This window comes from Oryzias latipes, chromosome 24 (genome assembly GCF_053564925.1).
Source record: "Oryzias latipes strain Hd-rR chromosome 24, Olatipes_Hd-rR_3.1".
Taxonomy (NCBI): Eukaryota; Metazoa; Chordata; class Actinopteri; order Beloniformes; family Adrianichthyidae; genus Oryzias; species Oryzias latipes.
Genome location: NC_136260.1, coordinates 18,046,696 through 18,074,268, shown reverse-complemented (window position 1 = coordinate 18,074,268; position 27,573 = coordinate 18,046,696). Strand labels below are relative to the sequence as shown.

Genomic DNA, 27,573 nt, shown 5'->3' with positions numbered 1-27,573 from the left:
TTCATATCAATGGACTTTTCATAAATCTTTAGATAGTATTAAAGATAAATATTTACCATTTACTACAACTCTATGGTTACGAAACCTTATTTAATCAGAAATTAACGGATTTTTCTTCTCTGAAGTAGAAATTGATATATAGTGTTAGATGTCTTTTGTATCAAGTTGACATGGACAAACAAAATTCAGTTGTGACTAATGGGGTGGGGGGTGCCTGTGTACTGGCCTACGCTGTAAAATATCAACTAATGGCATGAAGGGATTAACATTGGTTTCGACCAATGAAAAAATGCAGAATGCAGAAAAAAAATTAACAAACTTTTTAGGTTGATAATGCTGGCATTTGGCATTTAGTGTTGCATTTTTACTATCCAAAGCTCTGTAAAATGTAAAATCCAACATGGCTCTGCTCACAAAAAACATCATCTTGGTTTTTGTGAATCTCTGGTATGTATGCCTTTGAATTCAAACTTAAATCAAATCTTAACTTTTGTATTTATTTAGAAAGATCTTAATTAAACACAAAAATCAACTTTTTAAACCTGGAAGCCTCACTGTTGCATCACAGACGGTTCTGTTTTGCTCTCAGAAGATCTGGTTGTTGTCTTTGAGTTGACCACATATAGTGTTCAAATGTGAGGTCTTATCAAAGCTCAGCCAAAACTGGGTCATAGAACAGGAGAAGGGAAAGGGTCAAGGTGCTGCAGTGATGATGCCAAAATCCAGAAGTCAGCCGGACCCATCAGGTCCTGATTATTTAAAGTTATGGTAAGTTAAGCATAAAAATGCAAATCAGAGCAACCTTTACACGAAACAAATTGGCAGAGCTGCTGACCCAACACACATAATTTCATCTGACTTAGATTAGGGAATGATTTCAGCATAAGAAAACATATGTTCACAGGTATTCACCACCTGCATGCAGGTATCTTCCAGTCACGTGGGCGCTCCCAGGACACAAAATATGTTTAGAAGGTAAATAAATTTCAATTTGAAGAAGTGATCTTTTGTGTCATGTGTTTCATTTGGTTTTCGTTGGTTTTTTTTTCCCAGTGGCAGATGTGTGGTGGTGGGTGGCAGCTGCAGAATGGAGGAGCACAGATTGCTAAGTGATTCACCCTGCTCCTGGCATCTCCGTTACCCCATGAGTCTTTTCACTGACAGTGTTTTCATTTCTATTTGCTTGGTGTGTAACTAGCATGGTAGGCTAGATGCTTTGACAGCTCTGTCAGGGAAATAACAGTGCTGGTCTTCTGGTTATTTCCTGTTTGGCAGAAAACCTGTTTGGCAGGGGAAAGAAAACGCTGTTTGTGACACAAGATCACATTTTTTTTTTAGCGCGGATTGGCTGTTGGTGCTCAGTTTGATAAAATCCCTGGACCGATATTGCAAATTAGCTCACTGCCTGATGACATCTAATGTGCCACTTGTGCACACGACGGAAATAACAGTGTTGAGCGTGGAACCCACCACTTCTCCTGACAGGGGAATCATGTTTTGTTCGCCGCTGTCAAACAGTACCCACATTCCACTCCAAAATCCCACATTAGTTTCTCTCAAACAAATGCTCAGTTTCTCCCCTCTCCATCTGCCTTTGAGTCATTCATACTGTTGATTCCACCTCTGGAGGAATACATCAGGCATAATGCCTTTTCTTTCATCAAGGTATCAGCTTTAAAGCAATTTTCCTCCCCTCACAGGGAGCCAAATGGAGACAAGAAGATGTCGATTCCCTCATCTCTTTGTCTGTCCCCTTTGATCTCTTTCAACATGAATTCCCAATGCACAGAAAGTAAATGGGAATTTTTTTTGTCTGCCTTTCTCTGGAGCATGGTTGATCATACAAAATTGACCAGAAATGACTCCTAATGACCCCTGTGTTTTACTCAAGAAAAAGAATACCCTGCAACATACTCCCAGCTATCATTACTCGTAGTGCATTTTAATGACGGATGAATAATTCAGGGTGTGCTAGTAGATATAATAGTCCAGAGTGCTGATGCTGAGAACATCTTTATGGAGGCTGTCTGCATCCGTGTACAAGTGTGCGCATGAGGGATGAGAAGGCTTCTGTGAGAAAAGACATGGCTTTAAACAGTGCATGAATGCCGGTGTGTATTGTTGTCTGTCACATTAACATACAGCAGTTGTGATCCATCTTCCATCCCCTTGTGCAAGAGCCCCCTCTATCTCACTGGAAAGGTTAAAGCATACAGCCTGGAGGCAGTGGTACAAAGGTCAACATGCAGTTTAGGGATGAAGGATAGGGAAAACAGTAGAGAAGGTGTTTTTAGCCCTCTTGTTGGCCTGCACACTGCCCCTCTCATCTTAAAAAAAAAAACACCTTTGCTGTTATAGCTGCAGCGAAGGCCCGCCGCTTATCCTGCAATTCTCCCGTCTCCTTATCGCCACTTCCTTCTATTATCACATAGAAATGGGTGACCTTCACAAAGACATTTCAACAAATTGAATATTTGAAAAGACGGGCTTTGCAGGAGAAAAATGGTAAGTAAATCAGGGAAAGTGCAAACAAATGGAAGCCTCAAAGCCTGGGTGTACTTAACAGGAGGAGAATGCTGGTTATAAAACAGGCGGCTCGATGCTGTTGAAGAAGAGCAGGACAACAGAGAGAGGGCAGTGAAGAAACACCAGTGTCTTGGTGACTCAGATGTGTTGAGGTGATTAATCTGTTTTGGCTGCCCTTCACAGGCCTGAGGGAGAATCAGGGTTTAGTATCACTAGGTTGCCCCCGTGTGGAGAAAAAAAGTATCAGTCACAAAAAAAACGAAGAAGCAGTTTTTAAATTATTTTGTTTTCACATTTAATGACTTGTTTCTTTTCTAAGATAATAAAAACGTATTTCTAATCTCAGACTACTATATTATTATTATTACATCATATTTAAAATTCATACATGCTCCATTATCTCATGTAGTCCTATAACAAAAAATAAATTAAAAAAATCATTGATTTTTATTTATTTATGATCATTTTTTTTAATTATAAAAAGTAATAGTCAAACTGTTTGTCTCCATTTCATGAATGCATTTGCTTTTTTTATATTTAGTCTAGTGTACTGCCCTTTGTGTTAAAAGGTATGAAAAGTCTATAAATGGGGATTTGATTTGATATAAAAAATGCCTAAATTAAGTCATGAAATGTTTTTCCTTAAAATCTTGTGCAAAACAACTGTGAAAATTGTTTTAATAAACATTATTCTAAAGTTTATGTATGAGTAGACAACTAAAGAAATGTTATTTAAAATACAATGATTAAGTTTTAAGTCATTTTTATGTTCCAGTTTTTTGTATTTAACTATGTAAGGATTAATAATTTTGCAGTCTATTGATTTTTACTTATGCTTTAGCATTACAAAATAATCTAATTTAAATTTTAAATATTTTTAATTGGTCATTCAATTTCATCAACTTTCAGATACATGAATACACTTCTTTTAGTAGTGATGTTTTAATTACATTGAATTTATACCAGATCTTGTGAATTTTTTCCAAGTACTTAAAACAAATTCTTGTATTTACAGCCTTTTAAATGCGACACAATAATCCATTTCTTTTAGTAATCATACATCATTTAATGCCAATATAATAGTTTCATTTTCCAATCAAGTTTAAGACATTTAAAAATCCAAAGTTCACAGAAATAATACAAAAAGCAGGACACATATACTGAGGCTAAATTAATAAGTGATATGAACATAAAAGAACATTTCTCCATTTAAAAGCGATCAGTGCTTGGCTCTATACAAACTCGCAAAAAAACAAACAAAAAACAAACAAAAAAAATCACAGAAAACCCTCTAAGGCCACAATAAAATCGACAAAGCAAACATGGAAAATGTGAGGCTAACAAAGTACAGTATCTCCTTTTAGTCGGAAATATGTAGGTCCCAAGAATGTTCTTCACTTAAAGAAAAAGAATAAACACAACAAATCTTTGTCCCCTAGATTACATTGTTTTTACAGTCAAGGCAAAGCACAGAGCTGCAGTCAAAAGCAGCAGTTTGAGGTATGTGAGCTCCAGTCTGTCTGCAGTCATCCTCTGATCAACCACAGGAGAAAACAGTGAGTCTGACTGCTGAGGTTTCCCTAACCAGGAACGTGGCATAGTACATTCTGTCTGTCTCCAAAGGCATTTCAGCTTTCCTTCTCTGTCTGATTCAGATGTCCAAATATATAGCTTTCGTTTTTTGTTGGAAAAACGCATGCATTCTTAAGACTTTTTCTTCACTTATTTTACATTCTGATTGTTTTTATAACACTTGGATTATCATAAAACCCAGGCAGAATTGAAAAGAAAACTTCCTGGTTTTTGGATTTGTCCCTCCCAACTTATTTTGTCAATTTGTCAAAAGCAGAAGAAGGCCTTATTTGGTCAAATTGGGATTTCCACAATACATGAGAATATTGCCATACAGCTGAGGTAAATACAGGTCATTTCTTAAGGAATAAACAGCAGCCTTTAAATGAAACTGCAGGAAAATTTATTGCAATTCAGAAAGCATTTCCTTTAGACTGTCCCCTTGAAAATAAATTGATAAGGAAGGTTCTCATTTGTTTTATTTTGTTTTTTTAAATATTTATTTCCTGTTAGGGTATTTAGGGGAAATAAAAATCATCAAAAATATTTGATTATCTTTTATGTATCAATCAAATCAATCGATCAAAAAGCGTAGCGTAACGGTTGTCTGTAAAGAGGGACCCTTATTAGTTTACTTGCTTTAGACTTGCAGTTGCATTAACCACAAACTTCTACAAAACACTTAATTTAATTAAAAAAGCTGGGAACCTATTTGTCCTGTATTTTTAATTTGAACCTAAATTAAATGAGCTGTCCTTGTTCATTTCCCTAATCTGTTCGGAATCACAAAGTCATTGTTCACCTCAAGTTACACATAAACCCAAACAAATTCATATCAATTAATTTCTCATTAAACTTCAAAGCTAATCCTGCTTTGTTACGAGTTTTCACATAACTAGTGTTCAAAACTGAGCAAAACTGTAACTTGCATTAAAAGTCTTTTGATAAAAACTGCCAAAGAAACAGAAAAATTGGTAATAAAGTTAAATGAATCATTATTTTGTTTATTATTGTATCTAATAAATGCTCAAATTAAAAAAACTGAATTATATATGACATTCCTCATACATAAGAATTTTCTCTATAATGTAATATGCCACATTAAAGGGGGCACCTTTTGATTGTAATCTCTGTAGGTGAGATTTCTGCTCTGAATCTATTAGAAAGGAAAGTTTTCACATTTTATGATTTGTAAACAGCAGCTAATAAAGTTTTTCTTTTTGAATGGGCTGATTGGTGCCTGCAAGACTACTTTGACTTTTTTTTTTTCGTTCGCATGGGGATTTTGTTCACACTTTGATTAGTAAGAGATGTGGATAAGGATATTAATGCAAATGCAAATATTTGTTCTAACTTCCTGTGATACTTTCTGATACAATGTTAGGGTTTGTATTCAATTGTTTTGTAGTGTTAAACCCTGAAGTCCATAAAATCAGTCATTAATAAAAAAGTAAAGCAATTTATACGCTGAAAAAAAAAATCTATGTCCGTTTTTAACTCAATAGTTTGTAGTGGAATCCTCTCAGTCCACTTAGAACTGTAATACTGTGATCAAATGCAAGTTATTCTTTAACCTCTTCTGTTTTAAGTACTATGTAAATACTATTCTGTATAAACATGTTTTTAAGAATTACACAAATTATTTAATCAACTGTACAAAACATTCTTGTTTTTCATGATAGGTGCTAATAACTATGACTTTCTACACTACATAAGTTTGTGTGCACTGAGAAGGCTTGTTATCCAAGAGTCACACAACTTGTGATTATCTTAAGCTGTAAAAAGATCCAGAAAAGTCTAGAAAGAAGACCGCATCTATTTGGTAAAAGGTGAAAAAATAAAATAAAATAAACACAGAGATGCACTTTTCCTCTTCGATTTAGACAATCGAGTGGTTATAAATGTAGTTAAAACCTAACCAACAATTAGAAACACGTGTGACAATGAAAGGGCAAAAAATGTCCACCTTAACACATTGTTACTTTTCAGGCTAACTACTGATTAGCCTGAATAAAACAGCAATGATAGATGAGTGTCAAAAATGATGGAGTAACAAGTTGCATGCTGCTGGTTAGCCTGAACTGCTGTGTGACACCAAGAAGCAGCTGCATGAGAACCAGTGGGGTTCTGTGAACCAGTGGGGAGGTGCACAAAGTTTTATGGAGGAAGAAGTGGGCACATGAGGTAGGCTTTGCTGTAAACCAAAAAAAAAAAAAAAAAAAACAGTTTAGCAGAAAAAAGACACTCCTTAGATCTGGTGAGGAAAACCAGGAAGTCTGTGGCAACACTGGGGAACATCTCGCACAACATGTAATGCAGACCTGCAGTTCAAAACACAGCTCATCCATGAAAAAAAAGAAAAAATACACAAACAGAAATGCATGACTATGTATAACTCAAGAGGTAGTTGCTAGTGTCAGTACATGAACACGGTTACATGCATACCATCGCTGAACAGAGTGTGCTAAGTGAGTCAGTGGATGATTCCCAAAAGAATAATATACACTTTTTGGGGGTTAATTCCCTGAGAACATTTTATCATCCTGAGAGGAATTGTGTGTAAAAATGTAAAAAATACATTATACAAAAAAGATGTTTCCATAGAGATTTGAGCAAGGGTTGTGCTCCCTCTGTGGTTTGGTCATTCACTTATTTTTTCTGTCATGCTGCATTGTTGCATTGTTGAGATTTGATTTTTTTACGCAGGCACACAATCGAAAGACTGTTAAAAAAAAAGAAGACAATTTTTGTACTTTCAGCAATAAGTGCCTCTTATTCTGAAAGAGCAAGGATAGCAAGCACTTCAGCAAGTTATCGTCTGCAAGACAAACTTTTCGACACACCCATATATCAAAAAAGTTGCTTGTCTACTGAAGTTTAAGAAGAAAAAAAAGATCTGATTATGATTTCTCATAACTTCTCATAAGCAGCTCAATTTCCAGAGGAGTCTACTTCAAATAAGCTTTTTTCACATTCAGTATGGTCAGAGAAAAAGGTGTTAGGTCACAAATAAGTGCCACTAAAGCCATGCTTGGGATTCAAGTTATATCAAACCAACGCACTCAATCTTTATTATTTCTCCCCTCTCCGTTCATTTTTTTTTATCCTTCTCATTTTTCCAGTGAGTCTAAAGCGGGCAGAGCGAAAGCCGGCTGCTGCTGACTGTCAAACTCTAGGCACAGATAGAAGAGGAGACGTATGGTTTAGTCTAAAACACATGTGGAGAGGAAACACAGAGGAAAAGCCGGAGGTATTATGTAAGAAAAGCAGCTATGGTGCTGTTTATACTGTTTAGGGTTTTTTTAATGAATAAGAAGAATTGAATATCTGGGAAGAAAAAAAAAGGATTTGTCTTGGATAAAAACTTTAAATAGAAGAAGTTTTTACATAATAGGACGTCCCATGCACATGAACAAGGCTATGCACTTAAGTCCTATTTCTATTCATAGATATATTACTTAGAGGGCATAAATTTTATTTTATATTTTGCAACTTTACATATATATATTAAGTACTATTATTAATTAACTATGATCTAGATGGATTATTTGTCATCTTTTATGAGATGTGTCTTATCTATGATAAAAAATGAGGGATTACTTGCTTTAACTCTTATTCCTAGTTCCTTTATTATATTTTCATTTTAATTGTGCTCTTTGACAATCAGTTTGTCCAATTTTTCCATGTAAGAAGTATTATTGAGTGTTTCAAAATAACAGATCTTTCTCATGCAGCTCACTGGCTTTTTTTTTTTTTTAAAAAGATCCCTTTGGAATTCATTAAGTGTCCCCAAAGCTCTTTAGAAGCTAGGCTAACAGTCCGATGGGTATGGATTATCATTTGGAGGGTCTCAAGCTCCTCTAATCCTTGTTAAAATGAGCTTCAATGTGCATCTAAAAGATGTAATCGTGATTTTTCAGAACGATTGCACCTATGGATTTATACTTGTGGCTTTAAATCTGCAACATCATTAGAGAAAAAAGCTTTCACCATGATTCAATGGGGAACGAGGAGAAAAGGAAGAAAAAAAAACAGTCATCAACGCTGGCCTCACACTATATTGTTCCATCCTCGAACTGCAAAATTTGAAACAGGAATCAGATATGTCCTGCAGTCACCATTCCAGCGACGGTTGCCATAGCTGCACTTGATGACTGCGAGTTAGTCGCACACATTCACACATGTCTGAATCCCGCTGATCGTTGCCATAGCTGCGCTGGTTAGTAAAACAACAAAATCAAAGAGAAGAAGTAAAGACCTCCCATTTTCTTCACAGGTGAGGTAGATTTGGGGGTCTTCAGGTAACCTTGATTGAGTGGGTCAGAAGTAAGGTATGGATTGAGTCACCTCTGTGGACTATATTCATGATTTCTTCCTCCTCTGCGTTCGGGAGCCGCGGTGTATGTGGGGCTCCTCGAGGGAAAAGGAGCAACCCTCCTGGGGAGACGAGCCAGAGCGCTCCTCCTCCTCTGGGAGGCTGAGGTAGGGCCTGGGCCCTGGGCTGGAAGCCGAGGTAGACGCATGTGGGTCCTGAGGGCCTAGGGCGGAGGGGGCCAGCGGCTTGTGTGGACACTGAGCCATCATGTGCGTGATGCTCTGGCAGTAGTGGCATTTCTTTGGCTGGGGGGGCAGCCCACACTCCTTGGCATGGTGATCCAGACCTCCACAGTTGTAACAGCTGCAAAAGCCCAGAGACAGAATTCATTTAATAAAATGGAGACCATGTGAGGAGACGCCAGACCAAAGTTTAGCCTCAGAATCAAAAACAACAGCATTTAATTTCTGTCAAATTAATAAAAACATCTGGGCTCTTTAAACAACATCTATTTGATCTGTTTTATAATAAAAGACAATCCTTTTTTAAAGAATATTTTCATTTAAATTTTTTACAGAAATAAGCTGTTATGAAACTAATTTTCTACGTTATTAATCTGATTTTATCTGAATTTGCTATTTAAAAAGTATACATTTGTATTAAATAAGTGCCTGAAAGAGTGAAAAATCCCCTGACATTGACACTTCTTTTGAAAACAGTGTAATAAACATAGATTAATTCACTCTTAAAGGTATTTAATATATAAGAAAAATAGCTGCATTGCTATAATAACAATAAGATATGGCATGGTTTCTTATTATCTTATAAAACCTATAAAACACTTCTGGTCATATTCTTCTTTTATTTTACAGGTTTATTTGCAGAATACAGTCACTCATCAATTTTCTGATTATTTTATAAATATATATTTCTAAAACACTGTCTGCAAAATATTTCTAATATATAATATAAAGAGATGTATTAAAATGTTAAATCATAAAAAAAAAGATAGAAAAGGAAATGTAAAATAACAGCTTCCACATTTAATAAAAGACTTGTATTTTCATAAATATTAGCTAACGTTGTTTGATTTGTTTCTTGGACATGATTTTTTTTTATTGCTTGTCCAAATACATCATGTGTTTTTAAATGTTCGAAAACCAGATAACTTTCTTTGTTAATTGAACTATTCTGAAAGATTTTGAAAAGACTACAGATTATTAAATATAAAATAAAATGTACTTAATATAAAAAATAAAAGAATTCGGCCACTTCTTAAGGCTGGTATTCCTTTTTCTAGAGTGATTTTAAATGAATTAATGTTCCTTAGAGTGTAATAGCACAGACCCACCAGCAGGGGTCACTGGAGGATAGCTGACTGAAGTGAAACTGAAGCCTCTGAGCCCGCTCACAAAGACAGATGACGTCAAGGCCATCTCTGATACTAAAACCACGTTAGAAGTTAGACACTTGACCTTTTACTGGATCATCATCTCAAATAAACTGAATTATTCAGTTGTGTTGAAGCATCCAGGAGCCTCGGCACATATGCTTTGTTTTCCCCCTTTTTTCTAGAAAAAAGATTTGCTGACGGATCATTAAAAAAAAACTCCAACAGTGCTGCTTTATACAAACATGTACTAATGAAGCAAAAAAAAGTTGCTGGATTCTTTAATGCAAATCCCTTCTAAAATTATGCCGTTTCTTTCCAGCAGCATCTAATCAACTCTACCTGGCGGCGATGGTTACACGTTTAATGAAGCCCTTCTCTTTCAGCTGAGATGCACAAACACCTTCTTTGCTTTGACCGCCAGGTGTTTCCTGGCAGCTCCATATGGCTGCTTCTGGAAGATTCGAGCCTTCAAATATTCCACAGAGAACTTAACATCTGACAAGCTCATTGGTCCAGCTCGCACTTGTGCTAACGCCGTCTTTAATGTAAATGCAGCAAGTTGATTGGTATAGCAGGCGAAGTGCCCTATTCGTATTAGGATGCACAATAACCATGGCAACAGCCATGATTGAGTAGGTTAATATCTTCCTTTTCTGCAAAGCAGCTCTGAATTTTGAGAACCAAGTCTTGGCACCCACTATTAATGAGTAATTTCACCGTTTTATTTGAGGAAAACTGTTTAGGATTCTCACCGGTCTCCCTTTGGTTTACGTTTCTGGAGTGGGACTTTCCCTTTTGGTCTCCTTTCGCTGCCCACACAGGGTCCTCCGCCGGGCCCCGTCACCCGCAGCGACTCCAGGCCCTTAGAAGACTTCTTATAGGTGAACTCCACCTGCTCACCCTCTTTCAAGCTCCGGAAACCCTCCATCACCAGTTTACTCTGTTGGAAAGATATTTAGAAAAACAAAACAAGTATAAGTTTTGTATTTATGGCCCAATTTTTCATGATGTGCGAGAAAAAAAGTCTTCGATTTAACTTTAAAAATGAACAATAATTTTCCAAAAAATAAAAAAAATCAGAATACTTCACAGTAAATACAAAACTTACAAAACAAAAATATTAATTAGAAATTCTAGGCTTAAGCAGGTTTGATAAGCCATGGTTTGTAGATGCATTTTACCTTTTCCCATCCAACTACGGCTTTTTATGTCTTTTTTCTCCTTTTCTTTGTGGCACCATCATAAAAAGACTGCAGTACTGGTCGCCTGATCATCATCTTTATAAAAGTGAGGAACAATAACCCCCTGCCTTGAGCAGAAACAGCCTGGAGTTCAGTGTAAAAAAAGCTGCAGCTGAATGTCTTTTATTCACTTTGTAGAAGCTGAAGCATCCGCGTTGTTGACGACACTAACCTCTGGAGTAAATTTAGGACGTAAAATATTAAGCAGTCAAGACATATCAGTGATCTATGAACTAACAGCAGCCCCTTCGCCCAAATAACACTCTATGTTAGCTCTAATTAAATGAAAAAAAAACACATAAGTGACATCATTTATAATGAACAGGGGAAGACGAGGGCATACTATGAAAGCGCTAGATTGATTGACTGGATGTGGTTTCCACAAACTGTCGTGTTTGTGCACAGCACGATTTATCGCGCAGCGTGTCCTTGGTATTGCCTCTTTATCTACTTCTGCAGAAACACCACTTCCTACTCCCTCTGTAGGGCAGAAACACTTAAGTGCTACGGCCAGTCTCTCCTTTTTCTTTTCTTTGCATCGTCATTGATTCACAACCTCTGCCTCTGGACCCTTTCGAGGGATCGTTTTCAAAAAGGCGTCTCACAATCGAATAAATAATTAGAAATAAATATTATTAATTTTATATGGAAAACATGGAATTGTGTAATAGGAAGAGATTGTTTCGGATTTTTCTGAGTTTCTAAGAGTGCATCGGCCTCAAACAAGAACCAAAAACAAGCAAAAAGCTTCACGCCGATCATTATGATTATGGTAGTCGAGGCATACACACACAAATCGAACATTTTAGTTCCATGATCGGAATTTGAGATGCTACATAACCGCAGGACAGTGATTTATGTCTTCTTGATGCAGCAGAATGGATGGCCGGCAGGCACTGCATCCTTGACCTTCGTGAATCGCAGCGAGCCCTTCGGATCTCGGCGTAGGTAAACACACCCACACAAGCGTGAAATGTGCAGAGCAAGCCTACAACCTCCTTTACATCAAAATCTTTAAATAACGCCCCGGCAATCGGAAAAAGCACCACCTCCTGCGGAGACATATGTGTAGGAGACGGAGGAACAATGATCTGAACAAATCAGATGTGAAAACGTGGAAAAAGAAAAAAAAATGCTCAGCAGCAGATTCTTGCTCCTTGAATCAATCGCAGTTAGAAGGTATAGAGACCCTATAGGAGCTTGGTGGACACAAATGAATGTAGGAGAAAAAGGACTGAATACAGAAGTGATGAAGAGGATTAATTACAAACTAAGAATAGTCTTTCAACTCACTGAACTCTGAAGGCTATCTAGGAACACTGTAAAAAGAAAATCAGACATTTAAGATGAAAATAAAAAGAAAATTGTAAAAATCAAACAATAAAATAATAATAATAAATGATATTTGAATGTTTATCTCTTTTTTAAAACTTCTTACATTTGGCCTACATTTATCTTTTAAGAAAAACTGCAATAAGGAGATAGGTAAAATTACACTAGAATGGTTTGATATCCAATTTATTTTACATTTTAATCTGACTGCATAATAAAAAAAGTAAGTAATAGATAAGGTAAAGGTTATATAGAAGAAAAAATATTACAAAAGCTGTTTTCAAAGTAACATTTTTATTTAATTTACCTTTACTTTTTCAGCACCCTTTTAACCAGATCATTTTTACTCTTTTTTGTTAACATTTTAAATTAAAAATAATTTCACTTTTTTTTTTTTACTGCAAATGCTGGATTTTCTGTCCATTCACTCATAAACTCCAAAAATCTTTAAAAGAGCAAAACATTTGGGCATGAATTGAAAAACTATTGAGAATTAATTTCATTTTTTAAGGTTATACTTTCTTTTTTTTATTTCAGCTAATGTATACATTTAAAAATGTTTTCAACGCCAGCCGAACTGCTAAAAGCATTTCATTGATTTAATGTAGAAGAACTTAAATCAAAAGTATCTCAAATAAGATGAATATTTGAATTTATTTCAAGAATGTTTCCTCTTTTTTTTTTGTTTCTTTTGTCAAACAATATTTGAGCTGTTATTTTTTTGCGCATGTCTGCACTTCCCCTTGTTTCTTGCCTTCTCTCCCTGCAGTTTCAGAGCCGATAAGACCGCTTCGTGAGCCGTCAATCGCTGGTGGAGGAAATCATCCATTTCGGACATTCGGGTATTGGATTTGGCTTAAAGGAATGGAAGAAAATCTGGGAGAGAAAATGAGCAAGATAAATGATTTTTGCACCCCAGATACAAGAGTGGGAATTAAACAGGAGGGATGATGAGGTGAGTCAAAAGCCGAGTTTGTGGCAGCCAGGAAAGATCCTTTGAAAGCTCTGTGCTGCAGGAACAACACATCCTGAGACTCAATCATTAAGTTGATCGGACGTGCAAGAAGCAGAACCCGATGTCTGACATTATTTGCAGCGCTCTGAGTCTGGGTCAATTGAATTAAAATGCCAATTGATTTTATTTTTTTAACCATCATTAAACCATCAAATATGGCCTGAAGGCAATCATACAGCAGAAATGAGTGGAAAGCAAACAAAATATTCTTCCCATCCCCCACAAAACACAATGCATTTTGAATATTGATGATGACCGCGGTGCAAGAGGATTTCCTTTCCCTCTCATGTCTTCTGTTCACAAGCATCTAGTCTCTCCGGGTTAAAGTTGAGTGGCTTGAGTCAGCAGCCCCCCCCATCCCCCATTTAGGCATTTTAACGGTTTTAAATGCCTAAATACCCACAATGCATCACTTAAAAAAAGACACACAACCCCTTTTGTTATGCAGTAATGCAAGGCAACATTTGATCTTAAAGAAAAACGTGGCGACAACTAACAAAAATCGCTTGAAAAAATGTCCATCTCAAGTTACTCAAGTTTAGAATACAAGATGTATTTTTCCTTGTTATGAATAAAAAACCCACCAATAGAATTAGAATTTGTCTTGGTAATATGTCTTGAAATAAGATGCTATGTTCTGCTTTTTTTTGGACAAAATTAAATATTGAAATTAACTGTGAAGATTTAATTTATATTTGATTGCTTCAGCAATTGGAAATATATATTTATACACTTTCCTCCAAAATATATTCTATCTTAAGCACTACAAACATCCAATTTATTTTTTCCTTTAAGAAAAAATGTCTTTAAAATGATCATGTTCAGTCCTGCTGTTGTTAAATACATTTACCGGTATGTTTTAGGTCAAGTTTTCCTTAATCAATCAAGTATTTGAAATAACTCAATGTACATTCGCAGATAAAACTTCAGCAGCAGAATGTCAAATGAAAATAAAACTTGTTTTATTTGAGATATCGTTTAAAGCCCTTATTTTTCTCACAATGGGAATATTTCAATGTTGCAGCATTACAGATGGAATTGATAGAGGAAATATGTAAATATGCAAGACAAAAATACTTGGTGAGATTTGGTGTTTTTCAGTGTCCGTGTGACTTTGTGAAGGAGCAAAAATGAGACAGAAATCTAGTAAAAGGATCTGAACCTGTAACCAGAGTCTCCTCCTCTCAAGTGACTTGGCGGGTGTTCTGACCCGTTTCGGTTTACGCAAAAAAGGCCAGGAAAGGGCACAGCTTCACTGCAGCAATGGAATCTTAAGAAAACCAAAAAGGTCCTTGTTTTAAGTCAAATTGTTTTATTTTCTATAGTAAATAATCATATCATGGAAAAAAATATATTTTAATGACTAGATTTAAAAAAATTCTTTATCAGACCATTATTTAAAAAAGATTTTTCCAAATTTTGACTCTTGCCCTGTTTTAGCAGTGTGTAGGAGAAATACAGGAAAAATGCAGAACACAGGAGACAAACCGAAGGTGGAAATATGTAGTATATGTATTAATATGTAGTAATATTCAGATAGGTAAGGCAACGAATAGTAGACATGTTCCATTCCCTTGACTTGGGGTTAAGAGGATAAAAATCGGACCAGGAATCTTATGGGTCAGCTCCTGGGCTCTGCGGTGTGAACACTCCAGCCTATGGCTTACTGGGCTCCAAGCTGCTTCTGCAGTCAAAAAAAAAAAAAAATTTGAGAAACCGATACCAGCACCCCCTCGAAAAGGTCTGATTGTCTCTTCAGGAACATATCTCTACATTTCTACATGTGTGTGACTTGGTGTGTGTGTAGGAAGGAGTCGGGAATCAATATGGACTGACATCCTGGATAGAAATAGCGCTCCTTTTCATCAGGCGGCCTTCGTCATCACCAGGCCCAGCAATCAATACAGGAAACTGTAATGTGAGGGGATGGAGACCCACCATCCTCCACTCTAAGTGGCGACCACCAGCTATTGAATGGCTAATTATGGCAGGCTTTAAATCAGAGGCGGCCCATGAGGTGCAGCGCAGCCAATTTTCCACCCATCTCACCTTTGTTGAGGTGAGAGCAACAGCGACTGCGGTCACTGTGTTCTCTGGGGCCATTAAGGAGCTTTTTATAAACAGGAAATGCTAAATGGACAAAGCCGAGCGAGATCTGAAAAGACGGATGCGGCTCAAAACCTAACTCAGGACGAGAAAACCATGAGAAATGCATGCATGAGATGGAAAACCATTAAAGCGGCGCTCTCATGGCACCCGAGCTGTCCTCAACACGCTTGTCATTAGCAGCCCTGACCCTTGAACCTAGCCCAGCCCCCATCAAACACTTAAAGGCCTCCATGTTTCCCCCTGCCTCAAATTAACAACTTCCAACACCCCCTGGTTCTGACTGGGGCAAATATTTGATCTAGAAAAGGAAGCACTAGATCATCTTGCTACGTTTATCAGCATGGGAGGGGAAATGAACCTCACAGAGGTGACTGGTGATAAAACCCACAACCTCAGCCATCATTCAAAACAGACGCGCGACTCACGACTTATTCCTTGATTTGTATCCTTTAAAAATGCAATTATAAGAAAATTCTTAGATCTAAAAACATAATTTTGACGCGCAAATATCTTTCAGGCCAATTTACATGATTGATTTTTTTCCCCGACTTTTTCTCATTTTATTTAGTACTTTATTTTTTGTTTAATCTTCCACAAGTTGATAAGTATGATAGCCTTTTTTTGTGGTTCATAAACAACAATGAACATTGTTTTAGAGCAAAATGCTTTCTTAAATGAGAAAATGGTTGCACATTTAGACGCTTAGAATTTCCTGTAAACCTGCGTATCAGTTAATTATGTTTTCTGGATTCTTAATTGCTTCCTTAAAAGCTATTTTTTTAATTATCTAACTGTTTTTAAAAAATAAAAAATGATTTTTGTTGTCTTCCAAAGACCCAAACAATAGGAAGATGTAGAAATTTTGTGTCAAATAGTAAGATTTAAAAAACTAAACATGAAACTAGTTATTTCATCGATTGAACAACTTCAATTAAAGCCATTTTTTTTATTTGATCATTGGACAGAGGTTTAAACATCCACTATTACCTTTTTCCTCACATGACCACGGCAGCTGCTCTCTTTGTGTTTTAAATGAACTGCGGTTTGTTTGTAGCCCTGCCCTGCTTTCTGCTATGCCTCCATTCCAATTACCAATTATCATCTCCGCTGTATGTGGCCAGCTCCTCAAAAGGCAGTCACATGACTAGTCTTTCTTCTTCTTCGTTTGCTTTTTTTCCTCCCCCCACCCCCTCTTGGACATACAGAGGAGAGGGTCGGTGCTGGTGTGTGTGTGTGTGTGTGTGTGTGTGTGTGTGTGTGTGTCTGCGTGGCAGCAGGAGACACAAAGCTGGATACTGGCTATCTGGAAGGCAGCGTTGGGTGGGGCTTGCATGCCAAACGGTGACACGGACCAGAGGTTAATCTCACTAGGGGCCCACTTTAACCTCACAACACAAAACATACACTCTCTTGAACGTGAACGCACACACTCGGAATATCTTACAACGAGTTGATACAGACACACTAAAAGGGCAATACGTTATTGGTAAAACAAAAAAAACAAAAAATGCCACCCAGATGTCCCCAACACTAAAAACTCTCCCTCCAGGTAGAGAAGCAGTTGATTCTAGAAGCATCAAGATGCTGAGTTACTCTCCCGTCCGTCCTCAGAGGAGGTCATCAGTAGGGGGTTCTGACGTTGAGGCCTCCAAGGAAGAGAACTCGTGGTCGGGTGGAGACCCTCACACACCTCCTCCATTCACTCGCCTTTTCCGACCTCTCACTTATGTTTCTTTCTCCTCCTCGACCACCGCTAGCGCCCTCCCTCCTCCGACCACCCCTCACCCACATGTATTTTCCCACATCCCCCCCCCCCCCCCCCCCTCTCTCTCTCTCGAGGAAACTCCTCCTCTCTACCCTCCTTTCCCATATTCCCCTCTCCTTCGTTCTTACCCCTTTTTTTTCCTCATTTATTTAAGGTATAGATCCTTCCTTCTCCTCCTGAGAGCAAACCTTGCTCCATAAACACACATTGAAGACTTTTCTGTCCATCCAGCCTCTGAATCTACATCCAGAAATTCTTTTTTATTATCAAAATCGCAGATGCTCCCGCCGGGTTGGAACCTAACTGACAGATTTTAATTCAATTTTTCAAAATGCGAACATCTCCCACTGCACCTGGAAATACTATCTAAATAGCTTTGGGGCTGCAGGCAGAAGAGGCAGAGAAGGAGGAGCAGCCAAAGAAAATGAGTGGCTGCCTTAATGAGGGTGTATGTGAATCCATGCAAAAGAAATGAGCTGTTTTGCATTGAGTACGATGATTTGCTTCTAAATGCGTGTCCTCTTCCCTTTGTTAACTAGGACAGCTGTATCCATGTAAACACAACACTGGGATGTAACTGCACCATTGCAAACAGGTGATTTGTTAAATACTGGTGTTTTTGCCTATGAATAGCAAACTGCATTTTTTAATATAAATGTGAAGCAGCAAAGTGTGCCACGTAGAAAAATGCAGTGCATGTGTCACCATGCATTAAAAAATTATCTCTCAGTAATTAATTATAGTCTTTCAATTATTTTAGACACTCAAAGTATTTCCAAATAGTTTCAATAGTCAATAACTAAAATATTACATTGTTTTTGAAAAAACCAACTACACAATTTTCTTTAAAAAAATTCAGTTTAGTAAGCATTTCTCTGTGTCATTTCTTCTTAAACTTAATTTTCTCCCTCCAAGTCCTCCATCATCAGAAAATCACATTAAAACACAACAAACATCATTTTATTAAAGTGGGTCTGTTTGTTCGCCACCATGCAAGGCATAAAAAACCTTATTAGTGTAGGCAGGCAACATTTAATTACTATAATTAATTTAGAATAAATAACTAGTTCTGTGAAAAGTTTCAAATTGTTAAACTGAATTGGCTTTTGAGAAAAAATCTGAAAGAAAAATCAATGGATATTGAATTAATTAAATCACATCCTCAATGTGTGTATTTGTAATGGATCTACTTTAAAATGTTGCCGTTTTATTTAAATACAGTTATTTGTTTTTATTTGTTTATTGCCTAATTGAATCTTTTAGACTAAAAGTCAAACTTGGCTTTGAGGTAAAAACTTTTTATATTTTGAATGTTTTTGGATTTTGAGATCGAAAGTTACAACAAATTGCTGCATTTTTTTTCCTGCATCCCCTTCAAAATAAATAAATCTGCACAGTTTGAGTGTTTTGCAGCTCAGCTCCTTGGCCTAAGCCACCTCCACAGCATCCCTGGCAAGCAGGGACGCTGTTACTTGGATGCGGTGCGTTTAGTCGAATGAATCACAACATAGCAGCACAATGATGCAGCTACAACTGTATCTGTTGACATGCACAAACAAATGTTGACAAAAACTCATAAGCGTTTTAAGCCTCTAAAAATAAAAAAGGTACTTTTTATCTATATATTACCCCAACTTTTGCAGTAGACTTAACAAAAAAAGATCAAATAAATCATATTTGGAAATATAAAGCTGAAAAAAGGCTGCTTGATAGTGAATAAATGAAATACATGTGCAGTTTGCAACTTGCTTGCATTTATTTTACCTGTCCCTAATGCTCTTCTGTATTGCTTTTCTGCTCTAAATCCTACAAAAAAAACTGAATTCTAAGAAGATAGTCTCATTAAATGAATTTTTAAAAAGATAATAAAGGTTATTATAAATCTAAGTGATGATGTTATCACTGACCACACCTGCAGGTATTAAGTTGATTAAATATTTCAAAGTCTTTGCATCCTTTCAGCTTCTGTTAGTTCCTTTGAGATTTTTTTTTTCTTTTTTTGCTTGAAACACAATATTAACAGATAAAATGTACATATCAACAGTTTCTTTCTTGGTTAATAAAAATGTTGCATTGATTATGATGATAATAAAACCCTAATAGGGTTAATGGAATAAGTACTTTTGAGATTTAAGGAATTTATTTTTATTTATAATGAATTTGGCTGAGAGAGAAAAAAAAGATTTAATCCTAAAAGTATTCAAATTATACATGCACATAAGTATTTATTTTCTGTGTTTTTGACATTAAATTCATTAAATACTCAAAAATACTGCATTTAATCAGTTACCTTAAATTCAAATCAATTTTATTTATATAGCCCAATATTACAACAACATGCATCTCAATGGGATTCATACCGGTAATTGTATAGTAAACAAGAAATCATACAGAACATGAAGTCATAGAACTAGTTAAAGAACTTATGCAGCAATTTGTTTCTTCAATTTTTCTTATACAACTTTAAAATGCAAAATTCCAAATATTTGAGTCAATTACAATCTATATAATTCCAATATCCAAGTTAATAATCAGTGATTCCCTCTGTTCTTAAAACCAACATGACCCCTCGTGTTCAGTACATCTCCCCTGAGTCTGCAAAACAGAAAACGGTGAGAAGAAATGCTGCTCCCTGTTTTTGTCACAGCCACTTCATGGAATCAAACATTATGTGAGAAGAAGAGGAGCTGGAGGAGAAGATCTTGCTGCTTATTGTTTGCTATGGAATAAGTAGAAATAGAGGCCTCTGATAAATAAACTCTACATAGAAAAACAAACAGAAGCTTCTAAAAAGCCAGAAAGGGGAAACGTTTGAATCTGTTAGCTGGTTGGATGTCAGGCTCTGCTGCAGGCAGTCACACAGCACTGCTTCCAGTCCCCCAGCAGTGCAGAGGGAGGCAGGGGAGGGGAGGGGAGGGGAGAGCTGATGGTCCAAAGAGGAAACACTTTTTCTTTTTCTAAGCATTGGACAACCTCAGATTACACAGCAACTTGTTGAGCAACACAAAACATCCAGATGATACAAAAGTCACCCCTTACTGCTGCTTTGGTCGGAACTGAGGGCCCTTGAAGGCATGGATGGGCCCAGTTCTGAGAACTACACACACACACACACACACACACACAAGGATGTGTGCTGCTTTTGTGTTTGAACTTACTTGGTGGACGAACACATCCAGAGGAGGCTCCACTGGGCTCCCCTCACTGTTGGTCATTGAGATAAATCCAAAACCCATCCGGACGTTGAACCACTTGCAGAACCCGGACCCGGACAGGACCTGAGGTCGAGTCCTGTCCTCCTGCTCGGCAGCTTTAGCGGGCTCCTCTCTGACTCCTCCACCTTTCGCCGGCCCTCCTGGAAGAAGAAGCGCGTTAGACCAACCGAGCCTCCCTGATCACTGGGTTCTGCACGACCTCTCCGGGACGCGTGGGGGGAATCCCCTCCACCCTCAGAGCGAAGTTCACGGACGGTGGAAAATTCGTATTTTCGACTCTACGTAAAAACAATCCGGGACGCGTGGTGCGCAGCGAGCGACGTCCCCACAATAAAACAAAACAAAACAAAAAGAAAAGTTGGATCTCCGTGACAGATTGGGAGGCGGGGGGGGGGGGGGGGGGGGGGTCAAGTTGTGCGTGGGTGCCGAACTTGTGGAGTTTTCCTGCCGCATCTACAGTCAGAGTTACCGGCTGTACGGGCAGGTGTACACATGGTTCCCCCGGGCTTTCCTACAGCCCTCAGCAGCTCGCGTACTCGGAACAATGCGCGTATCTTTACGCAGCCAAACATGGTTTGAAACGGTGCTCGGCGAGGGGCGGTTCGGGCTTTTTTCTCCCAATTATAACACAAAAAAACAACAACCAAGCAGCACATTCCTTCTTTTCACTTCGAATTCGGAGGAAAACATAAAAAAACATAATTTCAGAATAACCTTCGGCCATGTTTCCCCGCGGACCCTCTGCGCCCAAGTTGCAATAGAGAGGCGTTCTCTGCGAAAGCGGGCTGCGGCTGGCACCATCAATCCGACATCCTCGATCCTATCGGTCACCAAATTCGCTCGCATGGTACGGTACGGCGTGCTTTCTGCCTTTTGGTATTTTTGTCATGTCTTTCTCTCTTTCCTTCAACACCCTTCCTCACTCACACCACCTCTGTGCCCCCCTCCCCTCCTCCTTCGCTCCCATTCGCTCTCGTCCTGGCTGTGCCCGTTCTCGTAGTGGGAACACGTGACTCAGTCAATTACATGCTTTTCTTTCTTGCTGCTAATTTCTGCTCCCGCGAAAGAAGAAAAAAGGAGAACCGAACTCGCACCAACATCCGCCACAGATCATGAAGAAATATAATCACCACGATGGGAGTTTGCATCTGCCGCTGCCATGGCCGCATGAAGCCATTACGCGCTAAGATTAGATTTGATGATTAGATGGGATTAAATTACGCTTTAACGAGTCATGTGGGTTAATAAAGTGAAACAGGAAAAACATGGATCTAATGAATCAAGACATTAGAATGGTTATAAAAAAAACACCCCAAAGCGCAGCAGTTCCGCGATTCTCAAGCAGATTTGAGAGAAATCTTCCAGTCTTGAGCGTTCTGGTTGGAAAAATGGAACCCTTGTTGACTTGGAACAACACATTTTCACGTATTCGTCAACAAATTTGCACAAAAGTGATGCAAAAATATTTTTTCTGCATGCATAATTCCCCAAATGAAGTTTCTATCCTTGACCAAAAAGGGTACTCACAAATGATCTTTTTCTGTTTTCTTTTCAGATTGTTTACTAATCTAATTAAATGCCACAAAAAAAACTTTTTTTATGCATTTGAAAAACTTCTCCAAATGTTCCAAAAATAGCTATATTATTTCTTTATATTTTTATCTGTAATTTTTCTTCTTTGTTTCTCATTTTTACACATTCCCTGAGTCTGTTTCAAACCCCCAAATGAGCATCTAAAATGCACAACAAGCAGCCATGATAGGAAAACATCACCTGAAGCTAAAACTAGCACCCATAAGGAGTGTAACACAAAGCACAAGCATTTTTCTTGAAACACACGTTCCTCACATACAACCAGTGACCTCCCAGCATCCCTAGGAACCAGAGGAGAACTGAACTCACAGCTTTGGAATGTGAGTGGAAACCCAGGAAAACAAACCTGAAAACTGTCAGTTGTGCCTCCTTTATCATCCGGACATCTAATTTTTTGCTTTGAGGCACTCAATCTGGGGATTTCTGTCAATATGTCCCCAAAATACAATATAGATGCACTTATTTTCTTCATGTGCATCATAAAAGAAGAAAATATGATAAATAAAATAAGCGCTAGAAGAGGACGGAAAGTATTTTAGACAAAGTGAAAGATTATGTAATTCCTATAGTCATTGTTGCATAAACTTCACATAATTATTAACTTTTTTCCTGCATTAGGTTTGCACAAATTCCACCTAAAAGTGTTCGCGCTTGTTCAGCGTCCTCAATCATGCAGGGAAAAATAGCCGAGGCTTCTCAAGGCCACTCGACAACAAGCCTGAAAAATAATCTGCTGCTTGAGAAACTCCCACTTTTATCTCACACCTCAAGCTGGTGGAACGTTTCTTCAAGGGGGTTATTCCCGGTTGTAAGGGGAGAAAAAAGGGAAAACACATTGTAGGAATGAAACAACAAGCCTGTATCTCCACCCACCAGCCCAGGAGAGCCCACCCTCCGGAATTCACAGACTTTGCCCCTACCCCCAATCCGCCCCCAGCCCCCGCGAAAAGGCCTGTTTTTGAAGATGCTTTTGGTGGAGGCCTCCGCCGTCGCCCCAGAATTAGGGTTTGGGTCACAGGATTGGATGCCAGTGTCAGATGTTATCCACTCACTCATATCCTGACAGGAGCTTTCTGATTAGAACAAGTCAGTCGTGCAGCTCACCGGTGCATGCACCAAAATGATATGAAACCATTTGGATATATAGCTTTTAGTATTTTTGTTCCAAAAGATACTTTTACAAAACCTACATGCATCGTGGACCAAAACAAAGTCCTTCATGTATGAAAATAAAATACGATTCCCCCAATTTTTCATCAAAAAGTTACTAAATTAAATCTTTTTATGAGAGAAACCAACAAGTCAGACAATGTAATTTGATGCTCTCATTAAAGCATTCTCCTCTTTCTTTTCCTTAACATTCTCATTCTAATGTACTAGTACTAAAGCTGATTTATTTATGTCTTTGCCACTAACTTCAGAAAATCTATCAATTTCTAATTTGTAATTCTTGTTTTTTGAAAAAAGATGAACAAAGGCTTCTGTTATCCTAAGGAAGAAGTAATTTTGCCAATATGTGAATTTTTTCGGGTAAAAAGAAAAATCATGGATTTACTTATTTGCAATAGCTAATTAGAATAGATGACTGGATTTATGCAACAGTGTGTAATTGCCAAATTTTTTCCCCTTCACTTATGACTTAATTGAGTCTAAAGAGGAAACGGAAAACAAATCAAAACATTTTTTTATTCAGATGTTACACGCAAACTGTCTACCTTGGCTCATCTTTGTTTCATAACTCTAAATCTATTTTTTTTCTTTTTTAATACTGATTCTTTCTTAGAGAATCATGAAGGTGTTTCTCATCCGAGTTCACTTGATTGTAACAGCTGTTTGTGTGCATATACTTGATAAATCCATCAAATCTTTGAAAACAGTGATTGAGCGATACAGCGTAGTATTCTGACATCTCTAACGTCACTGCATTTATTTTAAAATGATTTAAGTACTTTTGAACAATCGTCATGTTTTATCCCTTTCCTGTTTGATAGGCCAAAAGAAGCAACCTGAGGGATTGATTTTCAAAAATGTTCAGGCAGAACTTTTGCTACGTAAACAATGATCCAATTCTAAATATTCATCATTTAAAAAATAATAAAGTCCACAAGTCAATTTTTTCAATGTTGATTTTTTTTCTTTTGGTAATTTATATTGTTCATTTTAGTTGACTATTTTAACCACAAGAACTGGAATATATATCTAAGTATGAAGTTTTTTTTGTTTTGTTTTTTAAGTTATGAGCCTCCACCATGTTTCCTAAAATGCTAATGTCTTTCACTAAAACTCAGTTTGATTATACTTTATTAAAAAGTCTTGTTTAAAGCTTTCATGCAGCATCCAATAAAGTTCTAGGAAACAAATCACTGATAAGTTAAAAATGAGTATGGTTAAATTTGTACAAGTTTTCAATAAACTTCGATGAGGATTTGCATAAGTTCCGACTTGTTTTGTTGTGTTAATTTACATCTATTGTGGATGATAAAATAACATTTGAAAGTTGGAAAGGGTGCCATGTTTTATTTATTTTTATATATTTTTTGAAGTTTTTGGATCCTTCATTAATTAGAAAATAGACAATTTTCTTACACTTGATGTGAATTTCTATTTTAGCATCAAAAGTGTGATTTTTTTAAGATAAAGTTTTTGTTTTGTAATTGAAGTTAATTAGCTTTTATTATGAATGATTGAATAACAGGATTGATGGGTCTTTATTTCAAGGTTTGGATCTGATTCCATTGCTGATTCTGACCACAAGAATCACTGCAGCCAGTTTGATCTCCACGCAGAAATCTGCTTTTTGCAGCTCCAGATGAACAGATCCAGGTTCCCGAGCTGCTGGAATCCCAACTTTAGGAGCAGACCTCGGACTCCATCACCCCATCTGACCCCCACCCAACCCCCACTGCTCACCGTGTGGGCTCCCAGAGGAAATTTGCCTTTACTCTACTGCTGCTGTCAATGCAGTTCAAAGGGTTCATTGAGTCCGTGTCTCTTTTCTCCTTTTTGCTTCAGTTTTTTTTTTTTTTTTTTTTTGGAGGGGGGGGGGGGTTGTTTTTTGTCGTTTACTTCATGCATTCCAGCTACCAATCCTTCTCGTTTTTATGCCCTTTACAGAGAAGAGTAAACAGTTCTGGCCAAGCAGATCATCTGCTCTTTGAGGTATTTTTAGCAGCTCACAGGTTTTTTTTGGCATAAAAAGTGTTTTGAAAACAAAATGAAGTCGTTCTCCTAATTATTTTAGTCATAAGTGGGACCACATGTGCAACCACAATGTGTTGATTTTAAAGAGATTGCTTGTAAACTAGTTTTTTTTCCTAAAGAAGAAAAAAACTGTTATTTTATTGAGATAGATTTGGTTTTGTTTGTGTTTCAAACACAATTTTCGTTAGAAAATATTTAGAATCAACGAAAAAAGCTTTAGTCTTTAAATGTAAGGTTCATAAGGTCTTTAAAATATCACTGCTAAAGCATTTTAGAACTCAGATGAGACTTTTTTGTTGTTGGCATGTTTATTTCTGCATTTTATTTAAATGTTCCGACGTTTTTTATGTTGGTATTTTTTTTACTGAAATTTAAATAATCGGCTTTCTTTCCTTCTTTTTTTTTCTTCAGTTCTACATGACCAACAGGTGAGTGTCTGTTTAGTTTCGTCTGGGGGAAGGAATTAAAAGAGAGATGAAAAAAGTCAGAAAATCTTTAGACAAGTAAGCAAACGGTTACCAGTTTTTTGTTTTTAGATTTGATTTATTTTATCTTGCATTTTACTTCGAAAGTGTGTTTGGGCGCGCGCGGCGTGAACAACCCGCAAATAAATCAATGAACTATGACGTCACGCTAGGGGGTGGAGTGAAGGAGAAACGCCTTGAAAAAGAAAAAAAAAACATCTAAAGAAATACATCACTTTTTAAAAAATGGTTGGTCTTTTCATTTAAATAAAAATCATTTTCTTTTTATTTTTTACCACTTTTAGGTTCTTAAATTTCTTTAAAGTAGTATTTTACTCGGGGTTTATTTATATATTTATTTCTAAATTATTATTAATTGTCACGATTAACGATCATAAAGGTAGCTTTAAAGAGGAGCTTCGCAAGGATTGGTAGATCTTTAAAAATCACTTAAATCCGACACTTTTCTCCGAATTAACGTTGTCTTCTTTTTTTCTCCCCGATGTTTCTCATTTGCAAAACTCTCTAAAGAATTTCCCTTTTAGTCCTTCATGGATGTTCCCGCACATGTTCGGCTTCGTTTAAACTCTGTGCTCTTATCTTTAACGCAGCATCACCTGCTGTGTTTGATTTAAAGAAAATTCAGCATATCGCCATCAAGCATCGGTCATTTCAGGTCAACAAAGGCTGAGGATGTGCGTCATTACGCACAGTTTCTTACCAGAAAAGGGGGGAAGGTAAGAGTTTAAAACATTTGGAAACTCACCTGTATCAGAGGCAGGAGTTGAAATGGACATCTTGGTTTGAATGAATAAAAGTAAAGGTTTCCTCCCTTAAAGTGTCCCTGAAGTAAAACGGATCAGCGGTCCTGCTGGACTTCAGTTTGGATTACATGTTTGGACTCACTGACCGAAACCTGCGTGGCACATGATGGCAAATGACCGCCTGTGGAATCATAGATTTTCCGTGGATGAATATTTTATAGTGACTCTGTAACACAAGCTGCAGCGGCGCCGGAGCCAGGCAGATTTGGTTCAAACGTGCTACCAACAGATTGGTGCGAGGCCGTGCCACAGACCTGAAAAGTCATCTCCAGAAGTGGTTTGGATGAAGCGCATATTTCTGCTATTCCCAACTTCTCACAAAAAGGCTTCAAGCTCGGAGGCATTGCGCTTTAGGATTCGAACCGACTAAGATGACGCTCTGGAAGTTCAACTACTGCGACTGCAATAGGGAAAATGCAGGAATATCATTAAAAAATAAAACAAGCAACGCGTCTGGAGTGAATGAAAGAGCTTTAGACCATGCGGAATCTCTGGCATCCCCCAACATGCTTGAAGTGTTCCCCACCTCTACTGCTCCCTTGTTGATAGAGATCCATACTTCACATCCCCCACCCATAGCATGTCCACAAGCAGAATCCAACAAGCCTGTATGACGCAGCTCTGCCTTTTAATTGCGGGGCAAACATGTGCGCTTCACTCCACAAATCAAAATCCCGCTCAAACATAAAAGGTTTTAATCACACATCTTTGAAATATTGTAAGATGCCCATAAATGCCCCCAAACTTTACCCCACTGATCTGACATCTGCTCCAGCCTCCCTCTGCCAGCCTTCCCCACAGAGCAGCAGCTTCCAGATCAGTTATCAAGACCTGATCGGAGCGCAGATAGGGGGGTGGAAGTCACGCCATCAATCGGTTAGGACAGTGCTACTTTTCAATGAGGAGGAGGGGCCCCAGGGTGACCCACAGAGAGGTGGAGGGGCTGAATGGTAAAATGATTTACCCCCACTCCCTTTTCTGGAAAATTAGAATAAGGCATTGAACAGT

At 37.6% G+C, this 27,573-nt stretch overlaps 1 protein-coding gene across 4 annotated transcripts; it reads right to left on the bottom strand.

Moving 5' to 3' along the window:
• Positions 1-3,567: 3,567 nt before the first annotated feature.
• On the bottom strand, positions 3,568-27,279 carry lin28b (lin-28 homolog B (C. elegans)). Of its 4 annotated transcripts, XM_078942756.1 has the most exons (6): positions 27,092-27,279; positions 26,820-26,965; positions 26,508-26,657; positions 20,427-20,623; positions 10,559-10,746; positions 3,568-8,776 (listed from the first exon to the last, which is right to left on the bottom strand). In XM_078942756.1, the coding sequence occupies exons 3-6, from the start codon at positions 26,536-26,538 to the stop codon at positions 8,461-8,463; spliced, it is 732 nt and encodes a 243-aa protein (XP_078798882.1). In that variant the 5' UTR covers positions 26,539-26,657; positions 26,820-26,965; positions 27,092-27,279; the 3' UTR covers positions 3,568-8,460. The 4 variants fall into 4 exon arrangements, with proteins under 4 accessions (XP_078798882.1, XP_078798881.1, XP_011489891.1 ...); XM_078942755.1 differs by lacking the exon at positions 27,092-27,279 and having other exon boundaries at positions 26,820-27,082; XM_011491589.4 differs by lacking the exon at positions 27,092-27,279 and having other exon boundaries at positions 26,508-26,686; positions 26,820-27,068.
• Positions 27,280-27,573: the final 294 nt, after the last annotated feature.